Source organism: Opisthocomus hoazin, chromosome 2 (assembly GCF_030867145.1).
Source record: "Opisthocomus hoazin isolate bOpiHoa1 chromosome 2, bOpiHoa1.hap1, whole genome shotgun sequence".
Taxonomy (NCBI): Eukaryota; Metazoa; Chordata; class Aves; order Opisthocomiformes; family Opisthocomidae; genus Opisthocomus; species Opisthocomus hoazin.
In genome coordinates, this window is record NC_134415.1 from 80,497,963 (window position 1) to 80,509,276 (window position 11,314).

Genomic DNA, 11,314 nt, shown 5'->3' on the forward strand with positions numbered 1-11,314 from the left:
ATTGATGTTACACAAGAGTTTGTTTGACTTAGGGAGTCAAACAAAGCAGATGTGAAGCCACACCTAACTGTCACTGGAAGTCTACCCAGAAGTCAAAAGATCCATGGGTATTAGGGCAGCAACTCTTCAACACTTCTTCTTGAGACTATTTCTGGAATCACAGTTTCACTTCTGCTCAAACTTCCAGGCTTATGATTTCAGGGCTGGAAATCACGGCTTTCTTTACTTGCATAACTATATATCTCTAATTAAGCAGCTTGACGCTTTTTGCCTCAGATCGACACAGAAGGGAAATATTGGCACTGATGGAATCATGGCGTAGTGAGGGTCTGAATCCTGGCAGCAAAGCCCACGTCTGAAGACATGTATGGTTGAATACAATCAGCATTTATTACCAAGAGGAGATTTACAGCACCACCAGTCATGCCTTCCATTAAAAGCTCTACTAACATAAATTTAATATAACCGCTCCACTGGCAGAGGGAATGTAATCCGCAATATATATTCCAAGTTCTTACCAAACACACATGTGAAACAGCTTTGTCCAGTTGTTTAAAACCAGTTTCAACCAGCCAGCTCCCATCAGTGTTTCAGTCTTGTTCTGCAATGATAGCGAATGCGCAATGGTAAGGAAGGGTGCGTCGAAAAAGCTGGCAGATTTTGATTATGTGGCTGGAGCTTTGACGCGGCTGCAAGATAGGTCCTTTCCACTAAAGAAGTAGCAAGAGAAGGGTCAGCCTAGCTTGTGAAGAGTGTCATAGCTTATGAGCAGAACAGAAAACACTGACCTGTGAGTTTCTCAAGGCAAAATCCATATGGCAAAACTGGACACCAGAGGAACTTATCACCAGATGATGTCAGCATAGATCAGCATATAGGGGCTAGTCAATACACGCTGCAAAGCTGGGTTTCTCTCTTCAGAGCTGTCTTTTGAAAAAGATCAGGTTCTAATATGTACATGCACAGCATGTTCCCAGATGGATATTAACTAAAATAACACATAATATGGCCCAGGTGAGTACTGAGACCTGCAGTGCACTCTAGCATGAGCTAGAAGACCCTGGGACCAGCCACAGGGTGTAATAAGTTCCAGTTGATGCACAGCCAAGGAGAGTGAGAGCTAGTTGGGAGCACAGGATCCAGTGATTCTCATTGGCAACTGATGCTCCTAAAATATTTAAGTTCAGATGGATCAAGATGGGCAGCTAAAAGGCAAGAGTAAATAAATGGTTCAGTCAAAATCAGTCCTCGCTAATCCCACTCAAATCTCTGGCTACATTTATTTTGCCAAAGCTTGTCCCAATTTAAATACATTGCTTATATGTCTCAGAGATGACTCTTCTGCTTCCTTTTATAGACTACTATTTTTTTTTTCTGGCAGCCATTTTAGTCAATCTTGTTTGTTAATGCATTACACAAAGCAACACAAGTGTTGCTTCTGATCACCAGACTGAAAGTTATGCCTACCACAAAGTTCAGTCAACTTAAAAGTCACTGGTGGAATATACAGATGAACTTACATTTTACCCAAAAGATCGAAGTAGTTTTCTCCCTCCTCTCTGTTAAGCTTTCTCATCAAATATTATGTATTTATCTAGGAGAGGTGCTGAGTGCTATTCTGACCTAGAAAAAAATAAATGAAGCAGAACAACGGGAATTTAACAATAATATTGGACACTGTATCTCAGCATCACACAAGCTGTGGAGCACGCTTCTATCAAAGGATGTTTGATCAAGAGAGTATATTGTCTTTTCTGACAGAAAAAAAAATCAGAAGTGCCTTTTGGCCACCAGATAGCAGTGCGTCACTTTGTACAGTTCTCAACTCAGTTATAGCGTTTCTTGCCGTGTAGAAAAATCCATATATTGGGTCCTGGTCTCTTGCTCAGATACATCTTTTGCAGACTTCATTATAGATTTCAGCTGAAGAAAAGTAAAGATTTTGGAATTAGGAGTGCAGGTGATTTCTGTGTTCAGGAGGAATCAAGAATATTGCTGAACGAAAGAGAATTTCCTGAATGGGGAGAGTTGATTTTAGAAGTCTAATGGAGCGTAGGCATTATAATTATAATTTCCAATGACAAAAGTTTCAAAGAAAATCTTGGGCTTACAACATTTTTAGCCCTTTTCCCTTGCTGCCAGTACATTTCCTTATCTGCATTAGTATTTGAGGAACATTTCAGAAAGCCACAGTTTTTGGCTTCAGAACATGAATTTAACATAGTTTTATTATCTCAGTAAGTTATGATTTCTGCCAAATGTTTTAAAACCTCTGCATTTTTCTTTATAGAAATAAAAGAACAAACTTTATAATATTTTTAGCAGGAAGAAAGATGTCCCCATTTTCACCGAAACTTGTTAAAATGCCAAAAGTGCAATACACTATATAATAATAATTAGCAGTTGTATAATGCTGCGTTGGTTCACGTCACCCTACAAGAACTGTGCGTCGTCCTTATTTTTCACAGACGCAGTTCCAGACCTCAGATAAGATGCGCCGGGTAGGGAGAACGGGAAAGGCCTTCTCAGAGTTATTTCCTCATTCTCCCCTGCCCTAGCTTTGACATTAACGTGTCTCAGCTGCTGCTTTAACCTGCAACAGCCAGCTGTGAGCCCTGCAACAGCTGTATCAATTTTCCGCCAAACAAGGTGGGAGAGATTGTAATGGAAACCATCTCTTGTCAGCTTTACACGAGAATAATCTTCGCTTTGGCTACCGGAGAGCCCTGACAGGATTCCCTGCCTTTTGCTTCTCCTCCAAGGGGATCCGGTGTCAGAACAGCGTGAGCCCTCACATTGTTGCTGTGATTCCTGCGATTCCTCTCACAGGGAATTTCACTTTTCTGTAGCGTTAGGCATGTCTACTGAGCAAAAAGGTGACCTTCCCTCCCATCTGTGGCTTCGTTTAACTGTGACAACTAAAGCAAACTGTTTGCCAGGAGAAGTAGCAATAGGAAAGTTTTCAGCTTGGTCATCCCTCTTTATTTTAAGTCGATCACAGTTTCCTTTTTTCTCTTCTTATACCTCTATAATCATGAAAACCCATCTTCTGGTAACCAGCTTTCAGCAGACAAACAGCAAATATTCAGAGATGTAAGACCCTCAACTGGATGGCTATTCCCATGGTTACTATGGATAGGCTATGCCGCTAATATTTAGGAACTGGGCTCTGGCTGTGGTCAGGGATGTATAAAAACCAGGGAAGTGTTACTTCAGGAGTGCTTCAGGCTTGGTGTACCTCTCAGAAGGTCTTTCATCTTGGTATAGAATAAGGATTGGTATCTTGGGTGGTACAACTTGCAAAATGCCTTTATTCTTGGAAAACCAAAGTACCTGTAGCTTTGTCAGGCATTCCAAAGCAATCCGTGTGGGACTGGGTTTAGAATTATGTGTTTTGCCTAACACAGGTCCCAGCATCCAGTTCTGCAGCATGTCTCCACATCTGCTGTGCTTTGGGACCGTGTTCTGGCAACGCAGTCGAAAACTCCTGAAAAGCAGTCCTGGCCCTGGAGATAGCAAATGAGTTACGTGATGCTGGACGTGGCTGTCTATCTCCTTACACTTGGTGCTGAGATAAACACAAACATACACAGTTTTAAAATCCATTGACTATTCTGAGCTAACAGGACACCCTCGTCTTCTTTTAGATGGAAGTAACTGCTTTGTCACAATAAAATCATCACACCAGTGTGTCCTTACGTCGTTTGTAAAGCGGACCCAGACTGTTTTTGTGAATTTGTCTGTGTGCTGAGATACCTGGCTGATGTGGGGAGGCGCCGGCACGATCTCTCTTCAGCCTGTGAAGGGAGGAGCTACAGTATAAGTACAGCGTTTACTGTGCCAGGCTGCAGCTGGAAGCAGCTTCTGTTCCCCTTGTGACACAGGTTTCCTACTTTTTAAGAAATGACGGTAATAAGAAAACATTTAGATCCAAAGAGCGCCTGAAATTGCAACCAGTGGTCTGAAGTCCGAGTGGCAGCGGTCAGGCAGCTCTCAACAAGGCGGGATCTGAACTCCCCAGCCTTTTACCCACCGCTCCCACCATCTGGCAGCGCGGGCAGCCTGCTTTACCTCTCCTTCGCTCGCCCGGGGTTTGATTTGTTTTATTTTTTTATTTTTTTTTAATAACAAAGCCTGATGCTTTTGTAAGCGTGAAGAGCAACTGCACCTCAACCTCTGCAGCCCCGCACCAGACAAAGGCACCGACCCGGGGTGGGACACAGAGCCCCCGGGTCCGCCGGGGAGCGGCCCCCGGCACCGCCCGGCTCGGGGGAGGGGGCGCGGAGCCCGCCGGGCCGAGGGGGAGGCAGTGACTTGGCGGGGCGGCGGCCGCGGAGGGCGGGAGCCGAGGTGCGGGGCGGAGGAGGGGGAAGGCGGCGGCGGGGCGTCACGGGGTCCCGGGCTGCCATAAAAAGGCCGGGCGCGGCTGAGCGCCGTATCTCTGCCTCTCTCCCGCAGCCACAGCGGTAGCACTGGCAGCAGCAGCGCGGCGGGACAGCAGCAGCAGGCGGACATGGGGACGGCGCTGGCGGCGCGGCTCGGCCTGGGGCTCCTGCTCCTGGCCCTCCTCCTACCCACGCAGGTGAGCCCCGCAGCGGCTCGGCGGGACAGGAGAGCGGCCGCGCCGAGACCCTCCCTCAGCCCCCCGCCCGCCGCGGCGCTCCCCTCAGGACGGGCGGGCGGGGGGCTTTCTCCCGGGGGGCCGCTGGGCCGCGAGGGGTGCCGCCGCCGCCATCTCGCCGCCCGGAGCCCGCCGCGACGCCCCGCCGGGAGGCCGTGGGGGACGGGCGGCTCCTCCGCCCCGGGGCGGCGGCGGGGCGAGGGAGACGAGCCCGGGCGGTCCCGGCTGGCTCGGCCCGCAGCCCGGACGAGTTAAAAGAACGCAGCCGGAGTTGGCCGCCTTTCTTCCCGCGGGATCCTCGGGGGAAAGCGGCGGCGGAGCGCTCGTTCCCCCGCTGAGAAGAAGGGGAACGATCCCTCCGAGCCCGGCGCAGCTCCGAGGTTCGCGGCCGGTGGGCAGCGAGACCCTGGTCTGAACCCGGCGAAACGCGCTGGGCTTCGGGTCCGGTCCCAGGGCTCGGGGCACGGCAGGGGGGGAGGCTCGGGGACCCGCAGCACCGCCCCCCCCCCCAGTCCCTCGCTGCCGCGCCGGGGTGGCGACGGCTGCCGCGGCTCGCCCTGCTGCCAGGGACCGCTCCCGGGGACCGCGTCGTGCCTGGAGACCGGCTCCTAAGGGGGGGCCGGTAACGCCGTGTCAAAAATAAACAGCAAGGGCGTTGCTGGATGTGGCTTTAATTATTCTTTCCCCCCTCCCCCCAGTCTTTGTTGGTGAGGAAGGGCATTGTCCCTGCTCCGTTGTGCTCGGTGGGGTCCTGCCTTTGGCAGTGATTGCCGGCATTTGGCACATGCTCTGCCCGGGATCCCGTCTACCCTCATGGCGTGGAATTTGGCTCCAAGCCCTTCCCCCCTTCCCCTCCCCCCCAATTACCCAGAAACTAATCTTTCTGATCTTTCTGTTTAAAACTAAGAAAACTTTACAAATATATAACCAGGTGCAAAACAGCGGTGGAGGCTCTCTGTGAAGCCAGAAAAAAATCCAGGGCAGGCTGGGACTTGCCTGGTATCCCAGCTTGTGGGTTATTAGCTCTGTGGTTCATTATTGATCACTTTCCGACTGGTTTCAACAGAGACTTCCACACTGATTTTTTTTTTTTTTTTATCCTGCAGTCCTAAATTGCTCCCAGCATGTTGCTGGTTGCCACAAACCCTAATTGCCAGAAGCTATACACTGTCCTGATATTTTTCTATCATTTGCTTTTTTTCTTTCAGTAGAAAATACTTAAAGAAAACACTCATGCAATTTAATAAATTTAACGTTGGCTTCATAGCTCAGCATTGAGGGGCTGTAACTATTATTTCTGCTAAAGAAAATATTTTCTTAGCAGCACCAGAAATAGGAGACAATAAGGACACCTTTTATGGAGAGTATTATTTATTAAACTAACTGCTCTTCTTTAAAAAAGACATTTTTTTTCTTACTTCAGCTAACTCTGTCAGAGCTCACCAGAAGGCTCTGGTATAATGCAAGTTTGCTGCCACAGAGCTGAAGCCAAGCTTGCTAAACTATGCTCATTTTTGGGGAGCGATATGATTCTTGCCTTTTTTGTCCTTGTGTATGGCATGCTTTTTTCACTGGAAGAAAAGGACATGTTAATTTAGCTTTGAACGTTTTCCTGTGCATGTGTAGCAAATCGCTTGATTACATAGGTTGCAAATTTTCATGTTGTCTCTTTATAATGCAGAGTTAAGGGGGGGGAAATGTATTTTTTGATTATGCTTTCTGTCAGCATTTTTAAAATTTGCTAATATTATGTGGGCTTTCTGCTGCATTTCCTATTTGTATGCTCTAGCATGCCGATAGGTGCTGATTTAATCAGTATGGTTCCATTGTGCGAAGTTCCGCATTTCAGTACTCCTACAGCACGACCGGAGATGAGAGAGGCTGAAATATTAAGTCTGCTCACATAAGCCCCACCGTTGCTTGAAAGGAGTCTCCAAACCAGCCCCAGAAACAGTATTGATAGGTTCTTTACTGTTGTTTGTTCATGTTTTTGTTTGTGGCTTAGTCTGCAAAGACAATGAATTCGGGCAGTTGTCCGGAAGTCTTTTTTTATCCTACAATTTGTCTTTGCATAGATTTCCCGTTGTATTTTTTGTGTGAGGTTTGAGACCTACTTATTTTCTATTCTAACTTTTGTTTTAGTGCAGGGTTTTGACAGTGGTAGTTATGTAACAACAGAGAAACATTCAGAAAAAAGCTAGACTTATTTGTTTAAGAAGCCCCATGTGTGCAGTTCAAGATGTCTTTGTCTTTAACTGCACAATGAGAGGCATGAACAATTGTGTGTATCCTATCCGAGTACCCTGACTGAGTGGTGCTATGCATTGTTTGTTACTGCTAATTTGTCTTCTGATTTAAAACAAAGAAACAACCCACAAAAACCTCCTTTTTGTTATTTCCCCTCCCCCTGCATTCTAGATCTACTGCGATCCCAATGGAACAAGTCCAACACCTTCAAACAATTCTTCAATGAGTTCCGTTTCTCTGTCAACTGTCACAAATTCAGTGAACAATACCACCACTCAGGGACATGGAAATTCCCTTCAGTCAACCACAAGTCTTCTTTTCGTTCTCTCAGTTTCTCTTCTGTGTTTTTGCTGTTAAGAGACTCTGGCATGGAAATGGCTACCACTCCCTACCCCGTCTCCTGAACCATCTGAGATGGCTAGATCTCTGACCCAGCATGAAAAGAAATCAGTCCAAACTCTACATCAAACCAGCTTGATTCCACTCCATACTCAAATTAGTACCAGTCTGACCTAGAGAAGTGCTCAGTATTCTGACTTTCCAAAGATGACCAGTGTGAAAAGACTGACTTCAGCAAGGAGGTAAAGCAACGAGCTTTTCCACCAAATGAGTTGGAATTTGAAAAACAAGATGAAAGCAAAAAGACAGTATTGACAGCCCCTGATTCAAACCTGAGAAGAAACGCAGTATCTTACAAAGAAGGATGATAACACTCCACCAAGAAAAAAGGCTAGAGGATTTATCTACGATTTAGAATAAGGACTCAAAGAGATTTTATTTTCCATTTTATATTCATTAAAGTCAACAGGCTCGTAGAACTGCTAGATAACACACAAAAGCTCAAGTGATTCTTTCTCACACAGCCTATATGGTTGTGACCTATGGGTAGTAGGATGTATACAGAAGAAACATTAGTGAAAAAGGCTTATTCTAGATTTTGTTTGTATGAAATTTACAAAGCTAAAACAGAGTACCAAATTTTTGTAAGAATCCTCTTATTTCTGAGTCCTAATGAAATGGCTAGCCAGGCAGGGCTAGTTTTGAAATAGCTAAACTCCACCAATTTTCATAAGAGTTTAATAATTTATGGTGGGAATTTGAATTTGACATTTTATTTAAATTGTATATTAAACTGTATGTGCCAGAGGATAGAGGTGTGGATACACTGGGAAAAGTACCAGGAGTTTTTTGTAAATGAAGTTCAGACAAAAAAAAAGTCAAGGGATAAACATCTCCTCTTCCCTGTATTTCTCCTCCTAAGTTCTACAAGTTGTGTAAGTTCTCTGCTCCTGGAACTTTCCTTAATTATGAAGGATTTATGGAATCTTTTGAATAATGTTCTAGTGCTGCTTTTTTTTGGCACAAGGTGAATAACTTACTGTTTGGGTTTTTTTTTTAAGAGTTTTAATTGTGATGGTTTACGTTAAACATGGGCTAATATTTGCAGTGGAGAGAAGGAATGGGGAGAGGAGAGCAAAACGCCAAAAATAAGAAATTAAATGATGAGGTGTTTGGAATATGAAGACTGGAGTCTCAATTTAATCACTGAATTTAAGTTACTTTTGTAAATACTACTTTTTTAAAATTTTCTGAATCAAAATTGCTACGCTTGCACAGATAGTTTCTGTATCATCCAACACTTCAGATACTATTATCTGGTACTTGATCAAAGCAAGCTTTGAGGAGGTTCAACTACCTTGATGATAATACCTTGTCAGGAGAAAAATAATGTTGATATGATCACATGTGAGTATACATGATCATATCACTGTGTATAGATATTTATCTCAATATAAGATCATGTCAAACATGAGTGGCTCTCTGATTTTTTAATACATGTCTGTCAGTTACATTATGACCAATCCAGAGTATCATATATTAATAGCAAACTAACACAAACTCCTGTCAGTGAGTGTACATGGACATTTTCTTATGCTTATCATTTGTATCCAGTAAAATGTTAATGATTGTATTTTTGTGTTTGTGTAATTATGCTTTGATTTATTAGTTACTGATTTTCATTGGAAAAAACTGTAAATAAAACAGTGAACAGGCGCTGCATTCTAGATGCACTTCCAGACACTTCTACAAGAACTTGTAACTTGCCTGCATAAAGTGGATGAACTGTTAAGCAAGACAGTATGTGATTAAAAACCTCAAGGTGTAGAAATGCTTGAAGTGTAATTAGTTTTATTTCTCTGAGGTTGAGTGACGCTGGGAGTCTGGATTCCACTCTGAAATCAGTGGGTGAGATTTGATTAACATCTCTAGTAACTGTAGCAAGTTTTCTGTACTTACTACAGCCTTTTCCCTTTCAAAGTAGTATTATGCTTTCATTTGAGACACACAATGCTTAAACAGAGTTTTCCTTTGTTTCTTACTGTGGCAGTGAGCGATTTAGCTTAAAATGGCTAAAGCTGCTTTTCAGCTTCTGGTTATCAAGTATATGAATTAACAGCTTGAGGTTTCTAACTTCCAGAGACTCCATTAATATAATGAGAATATCCTAATTCAAGTTTCACCATGTCTGATGAAGGGCAGAGGCTGGAAGAGGTAGGAATTTGTGCACTATTTTACTGAAAAGCAAAAATTAACTGGATGAGCGTTCAAAAACAATTAGTAACAGTTCATGACATTCCAAAGTTCTGTCTTTGTTGTTTTTCAGGTGTGTTCCTTTCTAACAACCCTTAAAGGCCCAGGGATATTCTGAGCGATTATCTTTACTCCTGAGAGGTGGAGAAATGCGTTTAAAAAAGCCGAGCCACTTTGGCATGCGGCACCATGCATTTTTCAGTGGGAAAGCGGCCCCCGGAGAGGCCTCCGGCGGCTCCCGAGGGAGTGCGGTGCGGCAGGCCTTTGATTGCCTTCCTCTGCTTTTCCAGTAGGCTGAACAAACCCGAGGAGCGGGATGAGTTTATCAAAGCTCACCCTTTGAATGTGTCCTGGGATCTGTGGGGAGTATCGGAGCGCATTGTTCCCTTGTTTAGCTTCTCTCTGAATGCTCCAGGAGAAAGCGTGAAGATAAAATATTGCGCCAACTGTTACCTGGCTGTGTAGTTTTTTAAAAACATAAGCCTGAAAATAGGAGAGACTCTCTCCAAAAGGAGACAGAGAACAAGAAAATCTCCAACAATGGTCCTTAGTTCTATGAGGTACCAGTAAAATAAATGATGTAAAGGAATATGTCTGAAGTTCAGTTTTTGCTGAATATTCAAATCAGTCGGGGTGGTTGGCTTAACTGGTGGTGTGTCTTTTTTTTTTTCTCTTTGAAGAAGTAGGGCCAGATTGCTTTTTAACAGCATCTAAGCATATTTAAACTCTCTTGAGGTTTTTGAGTTTTCACCAGACCCGATGAGTGACTTAGAAAAATGATCTGCTAACCTTTGTTCCATTCCATCACAGAACAATGGAATCAGTGATGAAGAAATCCACCTAGGGAAAAAGGACGTGATGGATTTATTCAGCAAAATGGGAAGGCGGGAGGGAAGGGAGGAGAATGGAGCCTGCGCACTTCATGGCTATTTCATCTTTTAAAATGACACCTATAATAACTGGAACCAGCTCTTACCTATGCCTCTCATTTTCACAAATCTGTCCAGCTGGAGTGTGTCTGGATAATGTTCGTTGCAATGACTGAAACAATTCTGCTTCTGTTTGATGCATGGCGCTGCTTTCGTTGTAAACATACACTAGCCACATATGTCCTGAATAAAGTATAGTGTTATTTGAATGAAATGGCCTAAATGAGCACTTAGAGTTTGTGTGCAGCCTACTGTTCCTGCCTTCACAGCATCATGTTCTGAATAGCCCTTAAGTTTTTTTCAGGTTGCAGTTTTCAGCTCCTTTAGAAATCCGCAGGGACTTTGAATGAACAACTTCCATTCAACGAAAATCTCCACAGGGTGAAGTATTTTGGGGCAGATCCAGCGCTGTTATGCCGTAAGGCTGTGCTAGTGGCTGCCTTGTTCTCAGCAAGGTGAAACCACGTACCCCGAGCCTTTCTCCACGCGTGAAAGGCAGCGTGCATGGTGCTGCTGTATTGTGCTAGGGACAGCCCTGCTTTGTCTACATGGAGAAGTGACATTAGTAATGTCTCAGTAAATGACTTTTCAAATGAAGTCAAGACTATTTTGACAAGCCATTCCCAGCTTTTAGCCTAATCCCTCAAACGCTTGGGATTTGCCTGTACAGGGTAAGTACTCTCAAGCTAGCTGGAGACAGTAGCATACTCCCTGATGTCATTAGTACAGTATTTCATATGGAGTCATTTCTCCCGAGAGCGGTTCTTAGGCAGCCGGTTGGCCTGTGGCAGGGCTCAGGAGAAGGAAGGAGCACTGTCCGGGCCTGGTGCTTTGTGATGCATCTTTCCAAGTCAGCATTTCACTGCACTCGGGTTACACCAGGCTCCGCGGCAGAGCTCACAGTGACACCTTGTATCTGAAAGCA

At 44.6% G+C, this 11,314-nt stretch overlaps 1 protein-coding gene across 1 annotated transcript; it reads left to right on the plus strand.

The window, feature by feature from the left end:
- Positions 1 to 4,409: 4,409 nt before the first annotated feature.
- CD24 (CD24 molecule) lies at positions 4,410 to 10,603 on the plus strand. The gene is made up of 2 exons (XM_075414291.1): positions 4,410 to 4,582; positions 7,040 to 10,603. Exons 1-2 carry the CDS (start codon positions 4,514 to 4,516, stop codon positions 7,223 to 7,225), a joined length of 255 nt encoding a protein of 84 aa, XP_075270406.1. The 5' UTR covers positions 4,410 to 4,513; the 3' UTR covers positions 7,226 to 10,603.
- The last annotated feature ends 711 nt before the right edge of the window (positions 10,604 to 11,314 follow it).

What these genes read in the sequence shown, in the direction of transcription:
- CD24 (XM_075414291.1), top strand. Translation starts at nt 4,514, where the DNA reads ATGGGGACGGCGCTGGCGGCGCGGCTCGGCCTGGGGCTCCTGCTCCTG. An exon ending in CCCTCCTCCTACCCACGCAG is followed by an intron (nt 4,583 to 7,039) that starts GTGAGCCCCGCA and finishes CCTGCATTCTAG; the next exon opens with ATCTACTGCGATCCCAATGG.